Consider the following 27,451-nt stretch of genomic DNA (forward strand, 5'->3'; position numbering starts at 1 on the left):
TTTGGGTTTGGGGTGCAGCGTAGGGGGGTGGGGAACGTCTATAGCGAAGAACACCTGTCCGAACGAGGGCCGGCCAGGGACTGGACTGGACGCTTTCGGTTCGTAGAGCGACGCTCCTCATTTTGAGTTCAATGATCAGCTTTTGGCTCACAATCGGTTCTCAAAATCCAAAACAAACAAGGCAACCCTCAAGGCTCCCTCCCTCTAAGGATTATTTATATAAGAAACTATGACATTCTTAATCATGCCACTATTACTTGTTCATTATTTCCAACCTAATGATAAAAAATTAAAAACCAAATGCATTATTTTCCCTAAGCTATGAAAATAAATGAGAAAAAGAAAACTTATACCTTAAAAATCCATGTAGTTCTGGTGCCAAGTAAGGGCATTGCTTCCACTAAAATGACAGGGAAAGGAAAACATATACCTTAAAAATCCACGTGGCGGTGGAATGAAGTAGGGGCATTGATTCGACTCCTCAATCTTTTTGGTCCTTGTAGGCCGTACGGGAGCATGGAATGTTCTTAGCAATCTCTAGTTCTTGACCTTGGAATTTTTTGCACAAGGATCAAAGTAATTATGGTTAGTTGAGGCCAGTTTTTCATGTTTCTCAATATCAATGATTAGACCATCATACATATTGTAGTGTTAATGCTCATCCTGCCCAAATGCAGCCTCATTCTTGTTATGTCTTCAGGTTTTGTTACACAATAATATTTGTTGATGAATTTGCTCGTATGTCTTTCCTTTAGATCTCTAACTATGTAGTGACACCATATATGGAACTGATCTGACCGATCATGGATGGAATGAAAGATGGAAGGGCAGGCAAGAAAAGAATCAATCCGATGGCGAGGTTGAGCTGTAGCAAGGGGCGATAGCGAAGGCGTGGTTCATCCTCTAAGAGAGAGTAGATGCAAAGCGAAGGTACAACCCATGAATCTCGAGAATCGAGCGTGGGTTTTTTAATTTCCCCCACATTTCTATCCTCTTTCACCAGTGAGTGGTGTCGCATGTCAAACCAACCATCTCGTGAATGAAGAAAACATTGTCTTCAAACTAGCCACGAAATGCCTTTTGTGATGGACCCTAGCAATTCCCTCCTGACGAATACTTGAGAGGTATATATGATTGCTTGAATCAAGATTGACTTATAAAAAACACATAATAAGATCATGATGATCTCTATAGCGTCCACGATGCACGGTACAATGATTAGATCAAAACCATTCATTCAATAGGGCCCACTATGGATGGGCTTTCTCAATCAAAATTCATTTGTTCAAATTACGATAGGGGACCACGGATCAATCCTATTGATGGCTCACAAATTGTTGATCAAAATAAAAAAATTTGATCGATCGAACGATTAGGATCATATGATCATGCAAATTCTATGTGGACCCCACTAGATTATTTAAAGGTCTTTTGTCAAAGGTTAAGCGCAGTCCAACGTTTCACCCTTTCTGATACCCACACGGATGCGCAACTTAGGCGGCTGGGGCGAATATACGTCGTTTTATTCGTTCGAGTTTTAGATTCGTTGCAGCTTGTGTTTTTAAGAGAGAGAGAGAGAGAGAGAGAGAGTTAAATTCTGGAAAGGCAAAAATCTCTTCAAAGTTCAAATCGGAAATTTCCCGGCACGGGGGGAAACTGACGTGGACGCTCTCTGTATCTCGACTCATAAGGGTTTCGTAAGTTTATTTCTCTGCTTCGTCTTTTCTTATTTTGGTTTTCTTCTTTAGCTAAGGGAGGTCGATAAATTTGGTGTTTTTTTTTTTTTTTTTTTTGAAGTTTCGGGTTTGGGGTGTGATGAAATTTTGAGTTTCTGTTATCTGGGTCGTCTTGTTTCATGACCAAGAAGATCTAATTTTGGTAGGTTTGGGTGAGAAAATCTGCCGGATCAAATCTGATCTGATTGTGCATAAGGAAACTAAAAAGTAGAATGATAAACACAAGCCACAAAATGCATACGTCCGTGGCAAAAACACGATCTTCCACTATGATGAAGCAAAATTACAAGTATTACAATGGATTAACTCGAAACCCACGAACATGCAACCTTTTTTTTTTTTTTTTAAACTATTCAACCAAGACCGTACGTTAGAGAACCAAATGGTGTAACGACTGCCCCGCTGTCTCCAACATGGACCCGGTGAAATTGAATTCTCCGTGAAGATGCAGAGTACCAGGGGCCTTCGCCACCAAGAGAGAAAAACTCTCTCTATATATAAGGTTTTCTTAGAAAAAAAAACCTAACATCGAAACCTTTCTCGTTTTGCCTTCCCACCACAACCACAATTCCAGTTATATTAGGAAACTTTGGTGCTGGGAAACAAGGCAACTTTCCCAACAATCTCCACCTTGACTTGTTTCCCCAACCACTTGAAGATTTTCTTTTGATGTCACCACCGGTCCGCTATCGCCGCAAACCGCCGTTGGCTTTCCGAAGTACCAGCTGTACACCATCGAATCATCTTGGTTTTAACTCCACCTGACTCGATCAACACGACCATTGCACATGTGTACCTGCCAACCCGTTGACTTATCCAGTCAACACCGGAGGGGGATCTCGATCCATCCTCTCCAATGCAGGTACTGTCATCTCCTCACCATTGTCTACAACTTGGAAACTCGTCTCTGCCCCAACTAGATCTTAGGAACACCGGTTATTGTGTCTTCGACCAGACGATATAATCCGCCACACTTCTCTCCTTTCATCAGAACCATACAACTGCGTGTGATTTTCATGCCTCTACTTGCAACTGAGTACTTGCAACCCTTGGATTCCAACCGGCCAAGAGACACTAGATTCTTCCGTATCATTGGGACATCGCCACACTATCTAACGTATGAACCACTCAATCGAATATCTTGATCTTCACCGTTCCAATTACGTGACATCACAAGTAGACACATCACCCAAAGACACTGCACCTGCACTTGTCTTCTGGAATGTATCAAAATATTTCCTCTTAGAGCATATATGAATAGAGCATCATGAACTTAGAATCCACTCATCATGAGAAGAATTGTGATTACCTGTGGAGACTGTGGGAACGTCTCCAACCTCTTTGCTCTGCTCATCCCTTACGGCCACCACCGTATTGTAGCACCATTTTCCGACATGTTAGCTCGCTTCAGACAATCATCCTATATGTGGTCGACTGGTCGTATTCCTTGCAACAATAGCATTGCACACCCTTTCCACCTACTTTGGATCTTGACCTGTCTTTTCTTGATCCCTATCAGACGACCTTCTTCTTTGATTCCCACTATAAACAATCAGTCCATGCTTTTTACTCCCACTAAGAACATGTTTCTTCCATTATCTCATTCGATTAGAGCGACGCTATGACTTGCTCTAACTTCACTGTATCCTTGCCATACAATAAAGTCGTCACCTGGTTGTCAAATGAATCCGGAAGTGAAGTATGAAGCAAAAAGGATTTGTCTTCTTCCTTCAACTTTTCATGAACCCTGTGGAGCTGATCCACGAGTCCGCTGAACACGGTAATGTGTTCCTGAAGATTCTCGCCTTCTCACATCTTTAGCCCATATAACGGGTGCTTCAGATACAATCGGTCGGCCAAGCTTTTTAACATGTAAAGCTTTTTCAGCTTCACCCATAATTTAAGCACTTTTTCTTCTTTCATAATGTTAATATATAACATTATCTGCTAGACATAGCCGAATCATGCTCACCGCCTTTTACTCAATGTCTCTCCACTCCGCATCGTCATCTTCTCCGTCTTCTCATCCTTTCCTTTCAACGCCTTAGCCAGGCCTTGTTGAACAAGGATGTCCTTCACCCTCATTTGCGAGAGTGAAATTGTCGTTTCCGTCAATCTACTGATGTTGAACCGAGTAGAACTCGATTTTACCACCATCTCAAATCACCCTTGGTGCGAAGCTTCACCTCGAACGGGAATTTTTCGAACAATCTTTTTACCTCCAACATCACTCTAATCGTGATCCAATGACAATACCTATGATTGCTCCAACTGTGACCCGATGACAATCGCTCCTTGAGCTCTGATATCACTTGTTGAGAAAATCCGCCAGGCAAATCTTATTCGATCATGCATAAGTAAACGGAAAAGTAGAAAGATAAACACAAGCCACAAAATGCATACCGAGATTTTACATTGTTCGTCCATGATGCCTACATCCACAGGCGAAAACACGATCTTCCACTATGATAAAGCAAAATTACAAGGATTACAATGGTTTAACACAAAACCCAAGAACCCTTTCCCTTGCTTTTCAACCATGACTGTACATAAGAGAACCCTTAGGAAAATCCAAGAGAAATCCGAGAAGAAAACCTCTTCTCCCTCCCTTTCTCTTTCTTTCTCTCTCTCTCTCCTCTTGTTTGCCGCCACCCACCTTTAGAGAAAAACTCTCTTTATATCTTAAGTCTTCTAAAAAAACCCCAATAGCAAAGCCTTTCTTGTTTCGCCTTCCCACCACGACCACACTTCCAGTTATATTAGGAAACTGTGGTTGTGGGAAACAAAGCAACTTTCCCAACAGGATTATGGTTGGGCTTTATTTTACCAGGTGATACTGAAGTTTTATGATCTGAGTCATCGTGTCTTTCGTGGACAAGATTGTAATTTTGGTGGGGTTTCCTATCGGAGGTGACGGAATTCGAAAAGTAGTTACCTGGCTTGGTGTTATGAAACCAAATCGGTTCGCAACAATGATTGATCTTGTTAGAGGGAAATTTAGCCTCTCAGCCCACTTCGAGAGAAGTGTCAGTTCTTCTGTGCAAAAACACTGTTTGAGTTTGAAATTCCTCCTCCCTTCATGCAATTACAGAAGTCAAGAGACTTCCAATCTTGTATAACTCCAAATCTCCTAAAGGAAATCAAATCTTAGAATGATATTAATTCCTCCTTCCTTCATGCAATTACAGAAGTCAAGAGACTTCCAATCTTGTATAACTCCAAATCTCCTAAAAGAAATCAAATCTTAGAATGATATTAATTCCTCCTTCCTTCATGCAATTACAGAAGTCAAGAGACTTCCAATCTTGAATAACTCCAAATCTCCTAAAAAAAAATCAAATCTTAGAATGATATTTTTAAGATCAAATAAAAAGGAATCAATCCAACTGCAAAAGGAAACATTCCTACTGCTTTGGAATCGTGCGTCACCACACATGTAACACTTGGGTTTGGGGTTGTGAGAAGATCTTGAGGTTTTCTGATTTTGGGCCTTTTTGTTTCAGGACTGAGGCCCTCTGGGTTTCACTGGGTATATGTAGAGATTTTAGGATGTTGTGATCTGGGCCTCGGAGAAAATTGGACTTGGAAAGATGCATGCCATGGAGAGGCTGAGCAGCTATATCTCTCGAGGAGTTTATACTGTTTCTTGTCCATTTCACCCTTTCGGAGGAGCTGTGGATATAATCGTTGTTCAACAGCAAGATGGGAGTTTCAAGTCAAGTCCTTGGTATGTCAAGTTTGGGAAATTTCCAGGGGTTTTGAAGACAAAGGAGAAGGTTGTCAATATATGTGTTAATGGAACCGAAGCTTCCTTTCATATGTACTTGGATCATAAAGGAGAAGCTTACTTTCTCAGGGAAGTGGATACTGATGATGTGGCCTCCATCTTCTCTCCTCCATCTTCTGGTGATGAGATGTATGAACAGTCTCAGAATGTAAGGTTAGCAAATTCTCAAAGCCTCAGTTTCGATGGTAATCAGTCAAATTCGGTTTCTCAAATCGATATAGGTAATGGGAAGATTGTGACAAGGACAAATTCACGGCGGTCTAGGATGTTTGGGCTTGTGTTTGGTCGAAAATCAATGGAGAAAAACAGGCCTAGGACAGGAGACAGAAATGTGCAGAGGATAAGTTCGTTGGAGCGTGCGGAGATTGCTGCAAACCTCTTGGAGGTGAAGTGGTCTACCAATCTTTCAACTATTAATTGGAAGACGGATAATGGTTCCATGTCTGCTCCAGAGATGCCCGCTGAAGAGGCTGATAAGGATGTTAATATTAATGACAAACAAAGCCTGTCTACTTCTTCCGTGCAAGATATCACTGATCATAATGTTTCCATGTCCATTGGTTCCCATAATGAGACAATGGGGGATCATTCTGGGATCGGCATTGTAGATACCCAGTCTTCTGAAGGGATGGCAAGTCCAAATTATCCATGTTTGAAAACCCATGAGCAGGTTCTAGAGATATCCACGTTGGAGACAAGTGATTCAGCAGGTACACATGAAGCAAAATTAGAGCAATTGACAGGAGAGATTAATGAAGTTAGTGATGCAGAGAGTTCTTGTTCTGATGAGATAGTGAAGGGATCTATTTCTGAGACCACTGTTATAGATTTGCAAGGTCCTAATTTAGCTGATGTGGAAGTCGGCCCAGTTGATCATTCTAGTGTTTTCAAACAATCTGGTGCAGCACTGGCATCTGATAAACGGGATGGTCTTGTAACCGCAGGTGTTTCTACAGAGGAAAGTGAAGAGAGTAGAGTTTCTTCCTACATCTATTGTGAGACATCTGAAAGCTCGAGTGTTAGGATTGAGTTTTCCAGTGAACACACCCTTGGGACTCCTGGCAGAACTTGTGAGGAAGTTGAAGTTCACACTGAAGTTCTATATGAGACAACTGGGCTAATTTCTGAGGAAAATTCACAAACAGAGTCTGTTGTACTCGTAGGTAATGAAAGTTCTGATGGATGCAACCACTGTGTTCTAGAGATATCAAAAGATCAGCATCCCTTGGAGTGGCATAGCTTCGAGGAAGGGTCTGAAAGGGAAGGAATTTCTGAGAACCCAACTACAAATAGTATTAACTTTGAGTCATCTTCTATTGATGGTGGAACAGTACAAACAGAAACTTTTTCTTCACTTGATATGCACTTGATAAATTATAATTCTGTTGAGGCTGCCGTAGTGGGAGTAAACTCTAGTATGTTATCAGCTGAGACCTTAGAGGAAGATCAATTCCTCTTCACTGACACTTTCAATTTTGTAGCCACTGGGGTCCATTGTGAAGATGCGGTGGAGATGTGTAGTCACTCAATGGAAGACATTGAAGAGGAGCATGTGTCAACTGATATAAATCATGAGTTTTCTTTTTCTTCACTACCCGAGCAATCAAGGACTCAAACGAGTCTGATAAGTATTCCAACAGTTCCAACACATCTAATGGGAGTTGACCAAGTGTTTCGATCATTGCCCAGTACCCAAAGCCATATCTATGATCTTCAAAAGTCTGATATTATTCAACCTTTAAGTCGTTCTATGGATTTAAGTTCTGAAAAGTCAAAGCGGGGCATGCTTAGAAAGGATTTTTCAAGCAATTTGAAGTCAAGATGGGCCTTCGAAAGAAACATAGTAGCGGACCAGACCCCAAGTGAGGCTGCTGCTGCAGTTGTTGATACTCAAAGTACTGAGGAACGTGAACACTCATCAACCTTCCCTGCTGTGGGTAAGTGAAACCTGTTGTTTTCTAAATTTAATTTCTTTTGCTAGTGCTCTTCCCCTTCATTTCTATGAAAGATGTATGTCAAATGGGCATCCTTTTTGTTCATCTTACCATGGTGGTCATCTATATCATTTACTTTATGCAGAGATATCACTTTGTAGGCACTTGCTCTTTGAAGGGATGGGATCTCAAGCCGCTTCTCAAGTATTTGATTTTGAAAAAGTGGATTTGGATAAGTTTACCGCTCTGGGCCCTTCAGTTCTTAAGAATGATAGGCTAGTTGTGAGAATTGGTGGTCGTTATTTACCATGGGATTCAGCTACACCTGCTATTTTGGGAATGGTTTCTTATGGTGAGGACGAGATTTTTGAGCCAGAAGGCTCGATAGCCGTGGACAAAGTGGGTACAACTCTCCAAGGGGAACTCTCAGGAGCCATTGTGACCTCTGGTGGAAGCTGGAGGCTCTGGCCTTTCAGTTTCAGAAAATCAAAAGGTGTGAAATACATCCTGTCAGCTCCACATGGCACCAAAATGATGGATGCTGACAATACCTCAAAGGGTGCCAGTGACATTACTGGGTATAAGAACATGCCCAAAACCAGGGCAACAAAAATGGTGCGGTCACTTGTTCCTACATCTGAGCAGCTGGCTTCCTTGAATTTGAAGGACGGACGGAATGTCATCACTTTTACTTTCTCAACTGCTGTGCTTGAGACGCGACAGGTTCCTGTTTGAGTAACTCATTGTTATTTACTTATTTTCTGTTCCATTTTACTGTTTCTGTTTCTCATACCTTGAACACATGTTTGAACAGGAGGATGCTAGAATTTATTTGTGGAAATGGAACACCCGCATAGTTGTCTCAGATGTTGACGGGACAATTACCAAGTAAGATTTTCATATTGTTCGATGGTTATCGATTGATGACATATACTATGCGGTGGAGAAGTTTCTTTGACATTTGACTCCTGCCTCGAAGGCTATGAGATTGGCTTTTCTTGAAATCGTAGAATCATTTTCTTCCACTTAAGAGTATGAAGTTTTTCTTTTGAGAGAGAACTAAATACCATTTCATGGTTTGCATCTAAGCATCTTTAAATAGTTATTTTGGGTTATCATTAAAAAATGGTTATTTTGGGCAATTTTTATTTATACTATAGATCCCTTCTATATCTAATGCTGATAAATGGAAGCCCTCGATGTCTCTTTTACATTTTGTAAATAAGAAGGATAGAAGTGATGTTGAATATTTTGGGAAAATATGGTATAATCAAAACTAGAACAACCTTAAAGTTTTCCACAATAATTTATTTAATGTGATCCCAAATTTAATCTTGTTTCTCAAACCCTCACACCCTTGAACAAGATAACTTACCATATGATAGCATCACGCCATAAGAGCTTGAGTATCACACCGTAAAAGCTATTTGATCTTCAAACTAAAGAGAAAAGAAATTTGCTTCATTTCACGAGAAGGATTGCTTAGTGAGGTCCTCTTTAAGTTCTCTAACATGAAATTTGGTAAAATAAATCGATGTCTTCAATTGATTCAAGTATATACCAAAAGACTGACAGATGGAATTACATAGGTGTACTGGCATAAAATATAAATGATGTGTAAAATAACTTCTTTAACTGTTAGTTAATTGGCGAAACAATGTTTGAACATTTTAATGCTAGTTGAGGTTCTTGTGGGTAGCTAGCTCATGGAAGCAATAATTCTACATGAACTACTTGTGATGATGGTTTATTTGTGAGCTGAATTATACTTTCTTTATTATTTGCTTCTTTTCTATGATGTATCTTTTTTTTTATATCTGTTTCCTTGTATGTTGAATGTATATGTTACAGATCAGATGTTCTTGGACAGTTTATGCCTTTGGTTGGGAAAGATTGGTCACAAACAGGTGTTGCGCATCTGTTTTCTGCAATTAAGGTTTGTTCCTCTTCTAATACATCTTTACTGTAGAGCTGTCATTAAATTTCTAAAAATTTGGGTTTACAAATTTGGGGTTTTCTAGGACCATGAAAGTGTGTTTGCAACCTGGCATCATGGAAGACCATTAATGTTGTATGAATGAAAGATTTAGGACATTGTCCATTTGCTAGGCCCTGGACACAATCATAATTAAACATTTTTTCTTCTTAGCCATGCGTCAGGACTATTCAAGAATGCTAACATGGAATCCCTAGGATTTCATTGATAGATGATCCATTAAGTATGTCATATGTACAATCATAATTTAAAAATTTGTTTAATAAGTTGGTGTTTTGCTAAGTTCTATTAATATCATCTCATCTTATTAAGAGAGATCATTGTCTTGTTGGTCATGAAACTCAAATTTATGATTTCTTATGAGGATTTTGACTGCAAGGTCTTAGACCATGTCAATATTGTGGTCGAACTGAAGATTTGGGTACATGTTATTTGATAGCGCTTTTTTGGGAAGAATTATGGCTCACCATAACACTTCTAGCCTTCTAAGTTCTGTTCTTGTCATGATTTTAAATTTCCACCCCAACCAACACGAAACAAACGAAATGTTTCTATTTACATCCCCACCGAAATGCATACCAAAACCGAAACATACCTAAACCAAAACTATTAGTGTATTAGTGGTATACTATATCAGTATGTGTTACATAATTATATTTATATGAACTGTTCTTGTCATGATTTTAAATATCCACCCAAACCGACACGAAACGAACGAAATGTTTCTATTTCCCTCCCCACCGAAATGCATACCAAAACTGAAACACATACCTAAACCAAAACTATAAGTGTATTAGTGGTAGACTATATCAGTATGTGTTACATAATTATATTTATATGAACTGCACGTGAAATGTAGTGCATGTATTGTTTTATTTGATGCTGCCCGGTTCTTAAATTCTAGTACACTACCATATGCTTCAAATTTGTGGAAATTGAACAAGACTGCAGATAAGCTGATTCTGTTAGATTGTTGCAGAAAAAAATTGTTGGTTGTAATATATGCCCGACATTTGATTTAACCTGTTCCCATTTTACTCATGAGCGCTCTGTTTGCCCATATTCTACACAATTGTTGTGTTATATAATAATTTTTTCTGGGATTTTGACCATTAAAAAAAAAAAAAAAAATCTGGGATTTTGCAGTACCATTGTACATTTTGTCATATGCACCTTTTCTTTTCTTTTATAAAAAGCTAGAAAGGGCTTCTTAAGTTCTTGAACACTAGGGATTGGAATAATTAGTTGTCCAATAATACATTTGACATTTTTCTTGTTGAATTGTGATCTTATAATTTATTATTGGTATACAGGTATGCTATTTCATGATAAGCTTTGTAGAAACCTGAGTTGGCTCTTTGTTGCAGGAAAATGGATTTCAATTGCTCTTTTTGAGTGCACGTGCAATTGCTCAAGCAAATCTGACAAGGCACTTTCTTTTCAACCTCAAGCAGGTAATATCTAAAATTTAAGAATTGATATTAAATTCTGTGTTGGATGTCCGTAAAGTAAGAAACATGAGTATGTTTTGTCTTGTTGCATGTATTGAATTCTATCCACGAGGAATGAGTGGTTTTATATTAAATGATATTGCCTTAAAGAGAATTGTCTACTTGCATTTTTAGGATGGAAAGGCTCTTCCGGATGGACCGGTTGTCATTTCTCCAGACGGGCTTTTTCCTTCACTATTCCGAGAAGGTGTTGTCTTATTTAACATCTTTTAAATTTTAATTGAAAAAATATGATGTTTATTCTTGATCATGTCAGTTGTTCTCAGCCACATTTCATGCAAGTATGGCATCTGAATTTCTTTGGTTTACCAATGGATATTCGAATTTTGTTTAAATGAGTTTTATTGCTGAATACCAACCCAACAGCCCAGGGAGTGAACACTATTCAATTTCTAGTGGTTTATTTCTCTCAATTCCATAAAGAGCTGTATTTGTGCACTCAAACATGGGACCTTATTATACTACTATAAGTAGTAATATCCTACTGTCATCATCCTCAGCCACACATGTTTTGCGTAAAGGACCTTGAAATTATGTGCCAAAACCTATAATATAGGTCTTTGATTGGATACCCCATACTTCACACTGTGACAGTTGATGGTAAAGGTTGGGACAATGGATAGTGACCAGAAAGAATTGAGACAACCCATCAAGTCTTATGTTGTGGAATAATAACTAATCATAAAATGACTAGCGATTTAGAAGGTTACTGAGGTAAGTTTTTGTCACTACTTGGCATGAAATTGTTATGTTAGGTATGTAAAACATAGCAGACTGGTATAGTAGAATGGTTACTTTCTGCTTTCTGATCCTTATTGAATCTTGAAGATTCAAAGCATGCATCTATAATTATTAATGTCAGGCATGCATTGCAAATGAGTCTTACTACTTTTATTTTTTCTTGTTGTCGAGCTTCTATAATGGCATTTTGACTTGGACCAACTCACTTCTCTTTGAAACTTAATGTTGGAGATAGATCATGGCTCATGCCTAGAACATAATTGATACCTGTTATTTTTCAAATCTGATATCATCAGTGGTACGGACTTGATTCTGATCAGTGGTTAATTTTTAACTAAATGCCGAAAAATTATATGGGACTACCATGCATGATATTTTTAATTTTAAGACATGATCTGAAATTAGTTTTATTTTCCTCTATCTTTTTAGTTATCAGAAGAGCGCCTCATGAATTCAAGATCGCATGTCTAGAGGTGAGTCCTTACTCCTTATTCCTATATTGTATCTTCAAACGTGTAATATATGCCTTCACCAAAAAAAATTAGGGGTCATTTAAATGCAGGATGAAAATTTTCTTCGAAAAAATTCTTCCATGGAGAAAGATTCCCGGTCAAGGAGTGTTGACGTTTTCCTGGAAAACAACGAAATATTTTGATGGAGGAAACTTTTATATGGAAAATTAATTAGCCAAATACTAGAAAGCTCATTTCCACGGAATTTTTTTCATGAAAAAGTCCTATCTACTAAACATTGGTTGATAGGTGATGTAGCTTGAGCTTGTTGCTGTAAAGAACTTGAAACTATGTCAGAGTTGTAGGAATAAGACTGTGCAAATGATGTTAAGCCTGACTCTTTTGTTGGTTGGTGTTGACGATTTGGTGTTTCATAATGATTACTGTCTGCAATCAATTGGACGATTTGGTGTTTCATATTGATTACTTTCTGCAACAAATTTGTTCTAAAATCATTCAGTGCCGGGCCTTTGTCAGATTGATTGAGGTCTGATTAAATTTATCGACATCTTGACAATGTTCCTTTGCTTGGTTGCATTGTTGTGTGGACTTGATTTTTTTATTTAAGTTCACCTCTTATCTTCAAATTGTATGTGTCCTATATCCTAAAAATTGTATTTTAGTATTTTCTGTAAATTAATCAAGCTGTTTTGATAATGAAATGTATGATGGTCTTTGCATCAATCTTTCTTGTACAAGCAAAGAAACATCGATTGAATACAAGTTTCATCTTAAAATTCTGTCATTTGCATTTGTTTCCTATGCTTCTAAGATTGTACAGTATTTTCACTAAAATTTCCAACAGAAGCAGAAATATTTCCATTTCTGTGGTGACTAAAACCGAAACTGAAATCAAGATTTAAAACATTGATTTCTGTTACAATATTGATTTTCTTTCAAGTATTGTACCCAAGGTTTTAAATTTCGACCGAGACCAAAACTGAAATTGGGTAAAGTCGAAACGTTACAAAATTTCGACTGAAATTTCGAAATTTCGGCCGAAATTTAAGGAATATCTCCAAAAAATCAGCCTTTCATTCATTATTTAATATTATCACGAAATTTCAGCCGAAATTACTGAAATTTCGGGGATTTCGTCGAAATTTGGTACTTTATAAAATATTACTTATTTAATTTCAATCGATTTCGCCGAAATTTCGGCTGAAATTTCGGTTTCGATGATGACATGTACCCGAAATTTCAGCCGAAACCGAAATTTAAAACCTTGATTGTACCTTTGATATATTTCATTGTGAAAATGAGATTTATACATGTATATTGGGGGCTGCTTTTCTTTTCCAATTTTTCCCTAATCATTTTTTTTTTGTAAAATGGTAATCAATTTATTTTTTGCTTTAGTGTCTAGACACTTGATAGATTTAATTTAATATTTAATCTCCATTGCCATTTTTTCGGTGAGTTTCACAATAAACATTTTGAGTTGTATTTCCTTGTAACACTGTACAATATGTACATGGAGATTTCTGTGTTTAAGCAGAGAAATATTTTTTTAATTCAATGCATTCTACAATGTTACAGGATATCAGGGCATTATTTCCTCCTGATTGCAACCCTTTCTATGCTGGTTTTGGAAACAGAGATACTGATGAGATTAGCTACCTTAAGGTTGGAATTCCAAGAGGAAAAATCTTTATTATTAATCCTAAGGTATATTATGACTCCTTCTAAACGTTACCAAATGGCTATAAAAACCAACAGTTTCCTTATTGATCTTTCCAACTTGAATTCAGGGCGAGGTTGTTGTGAACCGCCGGGTTGATAGAAAATCATATAATTCACTTCATTCACTTGTGAATGGCATGTTTCCAGCCATGACTTCAGCTGAGCAGGTTACCTCCACAACCTGTACTTGTTTCATTTTCTTTTCTCTTTTTTAGTACTCACCCTAATTAAGCTTGGGAAATTGAAATGTGTTGTGACAGATGTCTTGTATTCTGTTGTTGAGTGATCTCCAATGTAGTACTGTACACTATACCCCAACTAGTGGGGTTTCGGGCAGCACCCCGCTGCTTAAGGTTCGGGGCAGAGCCCCTGACGGCTAAGTTTACCATGTTAATGAGGGTAATTTTAGAATTTGTACCTAGTATTTATATTCTTTTGTGTGTGTGTGTGTGTGTGTCTCTCTCTCTCTGTGTGTGTGTGTGTGTGTGTGTGTGTGTGTGTGTGTGTTGGGGTTTGATCCTGGTCGTGTTTACAAAATGTCTGGCTATGGGTGCAATAAGTCTTGAGCCTGGGATAATGGTGCTAAGAAACTACGACCTAATTATACTCCAAGAGTAGATCCATATTTTGTTTCAACATTCTGAAGGACAATTGAATCTTCATGAACTTTCATCTTATTTTGGTTTCAGGAGGATTTTAATTCTTGGAATTACTGGAAGATGCCCCTTCCTGATATCAGCGATTGTAGCTAAAACAACTTCTCACCAACGTGAAATGCTCGCTTAATCATTTTGAGCAGGGAGCAGGAGACATATAGATGTTAGCATACCAGGTTCAGAAATTTGCCTGGTAGATTCCTTTCACTTTCCTTGTTTCAATGCTTACCACTGTAAGATTCCTGATTTGTACCATCCTCGCCTTCCGGAATGACCCAATTTGTCTGACTATTGCATGATAACTAAATTCTGGTTCTTCATCTGATGATTGAAGCGTTTGCAAATGATCACACCCATCTAGTTTTTCTTCTCGGCCAAGCATGTGCAATAGATGTTTTTTGAGTTTGGAATTCAAAAGTATTGATGAAAATTCATACTATAATGTAAGAAAATTCTTTTTATTTTTGAAATACATATGCGAGAAAATTCTTAAACTAAATGTTCTGTTACAGATTTAAATTTGAATTCAAAATGTATGTTTTTGGTACTGACTATTTAATTTTTATTTAAGAGATTAAACAAAAATGACATATATGTCCATCCTTGATCTGTGTAAATGAACTTCCCAAGTTACAAGTAGTGATCGCATGAAGTCTCTTAATTTCAAGTAAATCAAGTAGTTATTTGCGGCCAAACAACAGTACTATTGATATGCTTATTTATGAAACTTCTAATGTATGTCTGTGCTGACATCCACATTCTCTTTTGATCCAAATACCATTGTTTGGTTAGTTCCGAAATTTCAACAGTTATGGCATGTTATTTATATTCAAGGTTAGTAATTCATGTGAAGATACTCGACAATAAATATTCAATCGTGTGCAGCCAAGGTGTTCACACATGAGGAGCTAGGTGATCCAATAGTTTGTTCTGCTGGGTGTTCAGCGGCTGGACATGTCTGTACAGATGAATGATCTCTTGTATACTTCAAATCAGTAAGTTATGTAAATCTGTATAGTGTATGCCATGAGTTCACAAGCACGGTAATGTTGTGTATCTATTCATTGTTCATCATAACTATATATAGCAATTCATTTATCATTACACCCTTCAACGGCTGATGCGACACCAATGAGCTGTGCTATATCATGTTAAGCTCTAATCTGTGAACTCTCTTTGATAATGCATGTGTAGTAGCCAAGCAATAAGTAAATAAATTATATTAATTTATTTAAAGAATCGTATCATTTAAGAATTTTAAGAACAACTTTGATGGGTCTAGCTTGGGCAATCCGGGGCCGGCTAGTATTGTAGGGGTATTGCGAAATGATTTGGGAGAGACCATTTGGGCTTTTGCCGGTCCTATTGGGGTAACAGATGCGACGGAGGCGGAGGTCCGTGCAGTCCATCAAGGAATAAAACTTTTGGCTAGAGATCAAGTAGCTAATGTGGTGGTTGAAGGTGATTCTATGAATGTTATTAGGTGGCTTCGAGGTGCGCATTCTCATCCATGGTGATTTGATAGACTCTTTGATGAGATGCTTGATTGGGCAGGCATTTCTTCTCTGGTCTTCAATCACGTCTGTCGTTCGGCCAATCAAGTGGTGGATGGTCTAGCTAGACAGGGAGTAAATAGTAGTGAGCTTACTTTGTTTGACCATCTTCCCCCTTGAGTTTTTCTTTTTCTTTGTTCTCTCTCTTGTTTTTCTGCTGTATTTCTCTGTTGTACTGTGACCATCTCGGTCTTTTTTTAGGAATTTTATTGGCTATCATTCAAACAAAAAAAGAAAGAAAGAAAAGAAATAGAAAAAAAGAACTTTACCTTCTTTGTAGACAGGAGAATCATGGTCTTGCACTTTGTTTTTTTTAATTGGGTGGGCCAATATGTGCCTGGCCAACTGATGCTGTTCTACTATGAATGGATGCTCGTAGCCCCTTGATTTTGAAGATATGGCCATTGTAACAGTATTCTAGCAATAGCATCTGCGGTTTCTTGGATATTATAATGAATTCATCCTCTTTGTTTTGTTCATTACTAAAGTGAATCAAATCCTTTCTACCAAAAAAATGAATCAAATTCTATCAAATACTTCTCCTTTGGATTCCTCATAGACCATGAATTTCATTTCGCACTGGAACTATTCTAGGGAAAGTTTGAATCTGTCATGGTTTACATGTTATGATTCAAGGCCCCTACCCCTAATAGCGCTGCTGTCATTTAAGTTTAAGTTGAGGGCACTTAACAGTTCTTGTGCACCATAAATGCTCTTTTTAGTAATGACTACTATCCATCGAATTTCTTTGACAGGGTATTTGTTTCTTGCGCCATAAATGCTCTTCTTAGTAATGACTACTTCTAGCCATCAAATTTCTTTGACAGGATATTTGTTTCATACTCTCCCTAAGTTGTATCACTGTTTCGTTTTGGCTACTGGAACGGAACGTTTTGGTATTTCGGTCATTTCTCTCGAAACTTTTTCGTTCCGTTACGATGACTGAATTTTTTTTAATAGTTAAAAATATGAAAAAAATCCAAAAAATCAGAAATAGTTAAAAAAAAAAAAATAGAAACAATTAAATGAACCAAATTTGTAAAAGATCCAACATTACTTCAAGGACAATCACTATCAGTTGAAATGCTTGTGTTGACCAGTGCCTGACAAGATGAAAAAAATTTATCGACCAAATTATGAGGTTTTTTTACTGGACTTTTAGGATTTAATAATGTTTTGCCCTGGGGTATTTTGACCTGGGGTATCGCCTCAAATCTTACTTTCTGGCGTGCCAAAAAACATCCCACAGGTCAAATTTTGAAGGTGTACAGCCATGATTTCAACAATGGCGGGGTTACATAGATCCCATTCATTCTTCGAGTACTTGGGATTTTCTTGCTCGTCTGCCTCTCCTATTTTGCGATAATTTTAGTTATAGATGTCTATTAATCTCATTTTCATCCTAAAACTGAACATATTGAACTGTATTATCATTTCATTTGCGAGAAAGTAGTGCAAGGACAACTTATCACTGAGTTCTTTTGTTATTTTGAACAACTTGTTATTTTTAGGAAACCTCTTTTGAAGGAGATGTAACACTATTCGGTTCAAGATGGACCCTAGAATTTTAATGAAAAAAAAAAGGTTTTTTGTAGAACTTTTTTCCCTGCATACAAACAGCCTTTGGAGGTTGAGATTTGGTCTATCCACCTCGGCATCAACATCTTTATGGGAGCACATGAAAGGTAAGTTGGAGGTAGAAGGTGCTAAACACACGAGAAAAGCCCTTGATATTCTACTAGTAAAGCAACAAGAGAGAAGCTTGACTGTGAGAAAGGTGGTGGTAGTTGTTCTTGAGCTCAAGGTAAGAGCGTAGATCTGTGGAGATTAGCTCGGTTTCTGGATGAAATTTGTGCAATGTATGATGATAGAGTTCATTCTTTTGTCCATATTCGTAGGAGCACCAATGATCTTGCAGACCGATTGGCCAAATCATGGGCCTCTCATGATTCCTCGTCTCTGTCTTTTTTTTTTTTTTTTAATTTATGAATGGTAGGTTCTCACAGGATTCCATGTATGATTTTTCTCGTTTGACAGCTTTCTTCATGTCAAAAAACAGTTTTTGGAGGTTGAATTGTCACAGACCATCTAAAACCGTGCAATATTTTTGAAATTTTTGCACTGAATTTCATTTATTATGAAGATAACAAGAAAAATAATAATCACACTTACGCTTCGAAATCATACGAATCAAATAAATCGTTCAACATCATCTTCCATATCATAAAATTGTTATTGGCTTCTGCCCACACACAAACATAAGAAACACATCAGACACATACACACATACATAGAAAAAAGAGAGATTGAGAGAGATCAAATCAAACTAGGCATGAATTTTCATATTCAAATTCTTTTGTGCATAGATCACAAGCTTCTCAATCTCGTCCTTGTCAATGTTGCCGTTTCGATTATGATCAGCTTCCTTCATCGCATCACGTGACTTCCACCATGTGAACCACGTGTGCAGGCTACGCAGTGCATGTTGCAGCTCCTCCTGGCTAATACGACCATCATGGTCAGCATCATACTTCATCAGCCAATCTTTGAACTCCTGTACCGACATCTGACGTTTAGGAAGTATTGGGCAAGATATGATCGCCATTTTCTTCCTTGCAGCTTTCTTTGAACCACTGGTTTTCTCCCTTGTGATGGAGCTCTTCTTTAATGACCACATACTTAACCCCGCGGGGCTCGAATATGCTAAAGTCACTACCATGTCATATACTTCTCTCTTGGCATCTTTATGACCTCAACTTCCATGTGAAAATATGCATTATGCTAAAGAAATGCAACCCTAGTGCAACAAATAAAACTACTACATATGTTGCAATCTCATGGACTTGATTAAAGATATGTTTGTGTATGGTGTTTTTCTCTCATTCTTAGAAGCACAACGATTTGACACATCGTTTTGCCAAATCAGGAGCATCTAGCATCCCACTTTATGTGGGCAATTTTTACTGTCACAAGTGCACTTGTAATCCTTCTTTTTTTTAATGGAATTTGTATCTTTATCCCCCACCAAAACAAAACAAAAAACTGTTCACTGTGCTAAACTCGACAGGGTGGACTTGAAACTTGCTGATTCGAACTAAACTTGGAAAAAGATATAGTGAAGTCATCAAACTACTCCATGTGTAGTCTATATACAAACTTTATGAAATTTGCAAACTTCAGTAGAAAAAATTTCAAGGTCTTACTAGTTGTTGAGGGACTCGGTTGAGTTGACTCGACTCGATTCACTTTCAATGGAGCTGAGTTTCTTAGTTTTTGATATATTACTATGGCTAAAAGTGTCCATGGTTCCATAACTAGGAATATTGGGTAAGATCTAGCTTGTGCTGTTTTTCAACTTTATATTGTTTAGAAGGTAAGAAAGCATTCCCCCTTGTGGGATGTTGTTTTTACTTGGTTAACTATCGACTGGTGAGAATCGCAGTTTCTTCTTTTTTTAATAAAAGTGGCTAGTGGCTGCTCTCTCATGCAACAGACGCTTTGCGAAATGCCTTCTGCCATGGACGCTAGCAAATCCCTTTTAAAAAATATCTTCTCAACATTAAAATAAAATAAAATAGAGGCATTGGAAAGGAGTCCAACGATTCCCATGTCCATCTTTATTCGAGCTTATCATGGAGATGGTTGTTGGGCCACATGGGTTTTTTGAGATTCTACAGAAGATTTCCATCTCTATTCGAGCTTATCATGGAGATGATATAAAGGGTTGTTGGGCCACATGGGTTTTTTGAGATTCTACAGAAGATTGATAAAATCATAATGGGGTCAGTTTGGTACGACCGCCCCTCTCACCCCATGAAAAATCATAAAATCTCTCTCTCTCTCTCTCTCTCTCTCTCTCTCTCTCTCTCTCTCCTCTCCATATACCACTCATTTGATGGGCCTTTGTAGGGTGATCAATGGGTCCAGGTCTAATGTCCAAAGGATTGACCATTTTCATTAAACAGGCGGAAGCTCTAGATTGGAAGAGAAAATCGATTACTCAGACACTATATATTGTGGCCGAAAGGCAGATTGTGACCATTTTCTCAACCAATCTAGTGAAACTCTCCTTAACAAACTCAAAACGGGAAAAGGTAGAGCTGAAAATAGTTAGGGCATACGGGAATACTTGGTTTTAGCATCACAAAGGCCAAAAGATAAAAGACAGAGATGCTCCAGACAGCACATTTTATTCTATGAATTATAAGAACAGTGAAAATGAAAAGTTTTGTAGGTTCTGATCCCAACGATCAACCCATAGTTCAAACACTCGACGCCACTCAGAGTTGGGTCAAGTCGAGTCAACTCGAACAAGTGATTGCTGATTGGATAAAAACTAGAGCATAACCTCGTATTACTGCATTGAATTTTGTACCTGTACATATTCTTCCTACATCTTAAGCCGTAGAAGAGGTCCTTACTAGCTTAGTAGCTTAGAATCATTTTACCCCACCTGTGACTAGAGTCAACTCAAACATGTTTCCCATCGGCTCAACGGGTTTTATTACTATGGACCAACCTCGGGTCGCACATACAATGAACCCAATGGTTCTAGATGCTCCAGACAGCACATTTTATTCTAGGAACTATATGAACAGTAAGATTGCTCCAATGTGATCTGGTCGTCATGAGTTCAAGTCACGGAAACAGCCTCTCTGCAAAGCAGGGGTAAGGCTGCGTACATATAGCCCTCCTCAGACCCTGCAATGGAGGGAGCCTCGTGCACTAGGCCGCCCTTAATTATATAAACAGTAAAAATTAAGAGTTTCCTAGGTTCTGATCGCAACAATCAACCCATAGTTCAAAAACTCGACTCCACTTAGAGTTGGGTTGAGTCGAGTCAACTCGAACCAGTGGCTGTTGATTGGATAAAAACACCAGCATATCCTCGTATTATGCATTGAATTGTCTACATATACAAATACTTCCTATATCTTAAGCCGCAGGTAAAAATCCTATTCCCTTTTTTTTTTTTTTTGAATGATAGTAACATTCCTATTTCTTGTAGTGAAAACAGACCTCATCTTGACTGAGTAGAACAGCGTAAAAGAGAAGCGTTCTTCTTCTTTTATTTATGTGACCTTCATATATGCTTTTGTCCTCTCATTCATATTGCTTGCTTCTAGGAAGGGAGAGTACTTGTCGTCTTAAGATAAAAACACTATTAAACAGGTATATCTTTTTTTTTTAAATGGTAGAATAATATTATAAAAGAAAAAAGGGAGTGGACCGAGGAGGACCACAACAAAATACAAGAAACTCAATAAAAAAAATAATCAGAAAAAGCAATTCAACTCTTACGGAGGAAGGAAATCAAGCCACTCCAAAACCAAACGCGGACATTTTTTATTATTATTTTATTTCCTTTGCTTCGACCCCGCAAGAATTTGTCGATATTTCCGATTGAATCTTAGTATATCTTTGAAAACTAACAAAAATCTTCCCAAGGAAACTAGTGGGTACAACAATCGGTGGTAGAAATGTTAGGAACATCACACAAGTAAGCTATCATCTAACATAAAATAAGTACTTTGGTCTCCCCTTCTCTCTTCATTTCCATTGCAACTTGTAGAGGAGGCATTAAAAAAATACACCCCAAAAGACACGGTAGGTGCTGTTATTTTTAAGTTAAATTGAATAGTATGGTTCGCGCGCTTTGACTGAAATGAAGAATCACCCAAGTCGTCTTTGAGGCTTTCTTATAATGTAACAAAATCATGGTTAATTTAAATTGGATAAACATAGTGCTTTATGTTTAATCTGTATGGTTTATGGGCTTCTATTCATTGTGGGCCTATTAATAATTTGGATTGAATGAGAGTACTAATGTGAAATTACATAGTATAACAAAAGAATTATCGGGATTCCATTGATTGTGGGCCTATATATGAATAATCTGGATTGAAGAGAGTACTAATGTTAAATTACCATGTATAACCAATTAAGAAAGTGATTATTAGGGTAATTTGGTTATTTGGTGCAAGTTAGTTAAGTAAGATATGTATGACTAGTGGTGCATGTTAGATAAATAAGATATGGAGCTAATGACATTGGGTTAAGGTAGTTATCAGATAAGCATGTGCCTTCAACCATGCAAAAGAATAAAAAATAGAGTATGTGCCTTCTATTCTAGGGTAACATGCTTGATCTGATTGGAGTCCATTACAGGTAGGAATCTGGTAGATTTGATTATAAATAAGGCATTGGTCCTCACTATATACCCTGCACAAAGCTAAGGAGAATCAACCTCCAATGGCAATCTCAAAGAAATCAAGCAAGAGTGGACCCCGAAATCACAGGTGGGGAATGGAGAGGTAAAAATGGACCCACAAGAAAATTCACCATCAAAGAAGGGTAATCTGAAGCAAATAGAGTCCCATGTAGAAGTCTCACAGAGGCAGCCCATCAAGAGTCAAGTAAATATATTCACGCCTTTAGATTCCATAGAGGAAGAGCACCCACAACAAAAGAAAACAGATCTCCTCCATCAAAGAAAACCAGAACCCCTAAAGGTTCAGGAGTTAAGGAAAAGCTAGAGAATAAGGATGTATAGCCAGAAGATGATAGAGCTCTGAATCACAGAAAACATGGCTTCACCTATGGGGTCTTGCTCTAGGGGTCACTTGTGTCCCAAGCCTCATTTATTAATCAAATCTAATTCGTGTATTTCTTTCCTCTTGCTTGTTTTAAGTTTGTCTTCAAGGGTATCATGACCTTAGTTGTTCTGCCTCTTTCCTTAGACATTGTTCTAAGGATTGAGGAGTGGTCATGTTCCTGCTATTGTATCATCTTTCTTTATTTACTATACTCGTAGGGGTCCGCCTAACCCCAGCTTACCCATAGAAAAAAAAGGAGATCCAATCCTTTTGCAAGGGCAAAAGGAAAGAGAGAATAAGTGAAAGATCTCTAGTTGTTGGATTGTCTCTGTCGAAAGCTCCGTTCAATTTCAAGGACCGGTTAAGATATGTAATAATGTTTTCCGACGCTGATCAGGGGCGTTGGCACTTGAAAGGGAAGGGAGACAATTGCCCCCCTTAATTTTTTGGGAAAAAAAATATACCTTTATTTTTTAATATTTTTTTATACTTACCCCCTTTTTAAAAAGATATGCCCCCCTTTCCAATCATCCCTGAGATAGAAAAAAAATTACTATAATTTTTGCCCCCCCGCAAAATTTCTGGCATCGCCCCTTACGCTGATCATATTATATATTATTCTTCATGGTTTATATCAAATATAAGTATTACATAATCTCCAACTGGGCTACCTGGGTCGCCACTCGCCAGTATTGTGAACCGGTACATAATACAGTTTGCAATAATTTGCCAAAACTAGCTAATTACGATGGATGTGAAAGGTAAGTGTTTTTACCTGTGAGGGGGATTTAAATTGGTTTTCTATGTATAATCAAAGATGGGTGCCATAGCAAAGCAAAGAAGTTTATCTCTAGCAAACCGGGTTCATATGAGAATTATAGATTTGATATTGAGGTGTGTAGCACTTACGTACTGAGTACTGACGTAATGGAGTGATGTGATGACCATTTACAAGTACAAACTGGGCTTTTTCTATAGAAAACTGGTGGTTGCTTATCATATTTGAGTGGTGGCAATTGGTCCATTGACCAGTTAACATCTTCCCCAGAAAGAACCTCGTTAAGACGACTTAGGGAGGCTATTCTCAGGACTTCCATTTGCATAAGAGAAGGATTACAAGTTATTCTTCTCTTTCAATTTAATCCTTTCAACTTCACAATGTATCCTCCACATCCTCAAGCCTATGAGAAATATGGGCCAGATTCATATCAAGTGCCAGAACCAGTACCACCGCCTTCAAGTATTTCGAATCTACCCCAACACCACTCTCCGTACGGTTCGATGAACATAAAAAATCTATCTCGAAATGGTTCCATCCAGTGGTCAACAGGTCTCTGCCATTGTTGTGATGATCCTGCAAATTGTAAGAACATGAAAATCATGCTTAGCTTTTAACCACAGCAATATATCAAATCTTGGTTAATTAAGTTAAATATACATGTATGATTTAGGGTTCCACTTCAAACTTCAAATTAGTCCTCTTAATTCCTTTATTTTCTCTATTGAAGGTTTGATCACAGGCTTTTGCCCTTGCATCACATTTGGACAGATTTCACACATTGTGAATAGAGGAGCCTCCAGTAAGACCACTAAAAAACCAGTTCTGTACATACTTCCAAGATCCTCAATTGATTTGTACTTTGTTTTTTTTTTTGACCCATGTGTAGCTTGTGCTTCAAGAGGTTTTGTATATGGGTGCCTACTGGGTCTTACAGGCTTTGCTTGCTTATATTCATGCTTCTACCGCTCCAAGTTGAGAGGACAATATGATCTAGAGGAGGAACCTTGTGTGGATTGCTTGGTTCACTGCTGTTGTGAAACTTGTGCATTGTGTCAAGAATATAGAGAGCTCAAGAACCGTGGATTCGACATGGGAATCGGTACGATTCATCCCCTTCTTTCATATATTAATTTGCTCATCACACCCATATAATTTTTCATTAAAGTAGAATCACAAAGCCCTCTGTAAAGCTCTATTGAAGATAAAATTAAATTATAGATTAAAAAGAAACATGTAGGCTTTGGTCTTCATAAACCAATAGCAGTGAGCCCTAATACCTTCTCATCTCCTTCATTTTGTAGCCTGAATTAGAGATTACTAGGCCTATTTCCAAGAAAAACTTTGCTATCTTTGTTTTCAAGAGCTTAAATTCCAAAACAAAGAGAATGGTCTAAACATGCAACTTTCACAAAGTCATCAACACTTGACTTTCATTACTAAAATTACTTCAACTTTGTGAAAACTACCACTCTAGGGTTTGATGGAAATAGAAAAACCAATAGAAAAGTAAGGTAGAAATATAATTGTAGAAAACAAGGGATTTCTGTGGTTTGTTATGTTATAGGACACATCCACTGGCAAAGGCAATCAAAGAGCTTTCAATATAGGTAAAGATTGCAAAGCAGAAGATGCCTAAGAGGCTAAGAGATGTAAAACCAAGACCATATATAGAATCCCAAATTCTAGTCTCAATGCAATTGTTTCTCTCGGACAGGAAAATGTCCAATTTTAAGGGCATGTTCCTTTTGGATTTGAGAATTGATTTTGTCCAAAACAGATTATTGGATTCAAAATTAAATGCAATTTGGAGTCCAATAATCAGTTTTAGACTAAAAATCAATTCTCAAAATCCAAGACAAATGGGGCTTAAACCGCGGTTACAAGATCCGATCAACAATTTGAAAAGCCCGCAACCTATATCGACGACCAGATGCACTTAACAACCAATCAACTTAGAAGAAATAAATTTGAGTTATGGTAATATATGTGTTTTAAATAGAAAATTACATTTATAATTCCAAAATTTTCGTAATTTTTTCCCATATATTTTCGAAAATTTCAATTATGATTTAACAAGAGAAACTAATATATTAAAAAAAAAAAAACTCACTAATTTAGTTTCTCTTGTAAACCAAACTCTACAACCCAAACTTTATAAAAATCTCATAAAATTAGTAAACCTTAGTTGATAAGAAAACTCTAAAAGCTCACTTATTGAGTTTGGCTGACCAATTTTGGCCATTCAATCCTTCCAATTTTGAACGCAAATTTGGTAAGAGTGGCAATCGATTGCCACAATCTAAACCGAACAGGGCCTAAGTAGTCTTCTTAAATTATAAACAAACCTTTCTCTATTATCTATGTTTTGAAACTAGGGTAAGAAATGTAGTTAACTGAGTAGAATTTAACCTTAGAGGCCAAAACTAGTATTTTTAATTAATTTTTTTTATTTGGTTTAGCATACTTCGCTCTGTATAGTATCATAGCTAACCAATTGAGTAGATCAAAATCCTCATTGCTTACACTGAAAGATATCAGTCTCTGGTTGAATCTTTTGATTTTAATCTTTCGCATTTACAAGTTTGATAAAAGTGAGTTGTCCTAATATGCGCTAAGTTAAAGATATTAGTACACTAATCCTTATTGGGAGTACAAACCAAATCAGAGATGCAGATTGAGTCTACATTGTTTGAATCCCAGAGGTAGTGTTGCCAATATCACTTACCCAAATAAAAGGCTCCAAAAATATTCAGAAAGCGACTTTAAATAAGGATTTGAATTGGTCATATTGGAAGCATTGTTTCTAGCTAACAACTAACCAATAAATAAACCTTTCTAAATTTATTTGAATTCTAAAGCTACCTCAAAATGGTCTTCTCATTATTATCTAAGCTGGGGTTTGGTAGGATCCTACTTGTCCATGAATCACTGGTTACATAATTTGTATTCTCTGGTTTTCAAAATGGTATCCGCACTCCTTTGTTTTGATACTGACACTCCCCACTTTACTAAACACTTTTCTGAGTTGCTATTGATAGTTTTTCGGCAGCTAACTAGAGAAGTGTAATCGATCCACTTCAAATTTTGTTACTGTACTACACACAAATTTCACACCTTTTGTAATGAAGTGGGATATTTTACCTTAATATGGTGTGAATGTGTAGGGTGGGAAGCGAACATGATGAGGCAGAGCCGTGGAATCGCAACAGCTCCAGTCATTGGGGGAGGCATGACAAGATAATACCGTTATCCTTTTCCTATGCCACTATATATTACTACTTGTTTCTCAAGTTTGTCCATCTCCATGCATGAAAACTTTGGGAGGCCATTCTAAATGGATTTTGAAGGAGATGTGCCCTTAAATCTTTATATTGTATATATGTGTCTGTATTCTACTTTGTCTGCGTACGTGTGTTAGAGAGAGAGAGAGAGAATTGTTTTAGATTGGACTCGAAATTAAACATAAATTTGAGTCCAATAATCAGTTTTGGACTCACGATCGGTTCTCAAAATCCAAAACAAACAAAGCCTAAAAATAGTGGGAGATGGGATTAGTAATTAATATTAGAATTAGGGGGTGTAAATGGGCGGGGCTCGATTATGAGTTTAGCAGAAAATGACTTGCAAGTTGAATTTTGGATCCGATTAGTATGTGGATTTGCCCCGTGAAACCCCTAATAACAATGGGGGGGTGTTGGGGCCTATTATCGAAACATGGTAGCGCAAATATCAATAGCATATTATTATTACCACATAAAGAAAAGACTACAATAGGTAAAGTGCAAACATAACTATTATGAGGCTGTTATCAATAGCATATTAATCCCCATATTATAGGGATTTGCTAGGGTCCATCTCAAAAGGTATTTAGTAGATGCTCTCTCGCATGTCAAAGCAGCCACACATGCTCACTTTTCAACAGATTTTGTCTTCATTCATGAGGTGGCTGCTCTGAAATGCGATAG

General features: G+C 37.5%; 3 protein-coding genes across 4 annotated transcripts; 2 read left to right on the plus strand and 1 right to left on the minus strand.

Annotated features, from left to right (window-relative positions):
- Positions 1 to 1,471: 1,471 nt before the first annotated feature.
- Positions 1,472 to 15,795, plus strand: LOC143848336 (phosphatidate phosphatase PAH2-like). 2 transcript variants are annotated; one of them, XM_077357253.1, is made up of 12 exons: positions 1,472 to 1,697; positions 5,240 to 7,460; positions 7,603 to 8,180; positions 8,272 to 8,345; positions 9,309 to 9,393; positions 10,821 to 10,907; positions 11,079 to 11,151; positions 12,135 to 12,178; positions 13,757 to 13,885; positions 13,969 to 14,067; positions 14,590 to 14,749; positions 15,442 to 15,795. In XM_077357253.1, the coding sequence occupies exons 2-11, from the start codon at positions 5,327 to 5,329 to the stop codon at positions 14,650 to 14,652; spliced, it is 3,366 nt and encodes a 1,121-aa protein (XP_077213368.1). In that variant the 5' UTR covers positions 1,472 to 1,697; positions 5,240 to 5,326; the 3' UTR covers positions 14,653 to 14,749; positions 15,442 to 15,795. The 2 variants fall into 2 exon arrangements, with proteins under 2 accessions (XP_077213368.1, XP_077213369.1); XM_077357254.1 differs by having other exon boundaries at positions 13,757 to 13,843.
- A 2,640-nt stretch (positions 15,796 to 18,435) lies between these two features.
- Positions 18,436 to 18,828, minus strand: LOC143847906 (uncharacterized). Its single transcript, XM_077356691.1, has one exon. The coding sequence runs from the start codon at positions 18,826 to 18,828 to the stop codon at positions 18,436 to 18,438; it is 393 nt and encodes a 130-aa protein (XP_077212806.1).
- Positions 18,829 to 23,742: 4,914 nt separating this feature from the next.
- Positions 23,743 to 26,888, plus strand: LOC143848869 (protein PLANT CADMIUM RESISTANCE 2-like). The gene is made up of 4 exons (XM_077357928.1): positions 23,743 to 24,068; positions 24,214 to 24,285; positions 24,373 to 24,585; positions 26,651 to 26,888. The coding sequence occupies exons 1-4, from the start codon at positions 23,864 to 23,866 to the stop codon at positions 26,725 to 26,727; spliced, it is 567 nt and encodes a 188-aa protein (XP_077214043.1). The 5' UTR covers positions 23,743 to 23,863; the 3' UTR covers positions 26,728 to 26,888.
- Positions 26,889 to 27,451: the final 563 nt, after the last annotated feature.

This window comes from Tasmannia lanceolata, unplaced genomic scaffold, assembly GCF_043159265.1.
Source record: "Tasmannia lanceolata isolate RefF3 unplaced genomic scaffold, GAP_Taslan_0.1 ptg000016l, whole genome shotgun sequence".
Lineage (NCBI taxonomy): Eukaryota > Viridiplantae > Streptophyta > Magnoliopsida > Canellales > Winteraceae > Tasmannia > Tasmannia lanceolata.

Excerpts from the sequence above, each read along its gene's own strand:
- LOC143848336 (XM_077357253.1), top strand. The coding sequence starts at position 5,327 with ATGCATGCCATGGAGAGGCTGAGCAGCTATATCTCTCGAGGAGTTTAT. Across the intron at positions 8,181-8,271 it reads CTGTGCTTGAGACGCGACAG|GAGGATGCTAGAATTTATTT; the intron begins GTTCCTGTTTGA and ends ATGTTTGAACAG. Across the intron at positions 8,346-9,308 it reads GTTGACGGGACAATTACCAA|ATCAGATGTTCTTGGACAGT; the intron begins GTAAGATTTTCA and ends TATATGTTACAG.
- LOC143847906 (XM_077356691.1), bottom strand. The coding sequence starts at position 18,828 with ATGGTAGTGACTTTAGCATATTCGAGCCCCGCGGGGTTAAGTATGTGG.
- LOC143848869 (XM_077357928.1), top strand. The coding sequence starts at position 23,864 with ATGTATCCTCCACATCCTCAAGCCTATGAGAAATATGGGCCAGATTCA. Across the intron at positions 24,069-24,213 it reads TTGTGATGATCCTGCAAATT|GTTTGATCACAGGCTTTTGC; the intron begins GTAAGAACATGA and ends TCTCTATTGAAG. Across the intron at positions 24,586-26,650 it reads TGGATTCGACATGGGAATCG|GGTGGGAAGCGAACATGATG; the intron begins GTACGATTCATC and ends GTGAATGTGTAG.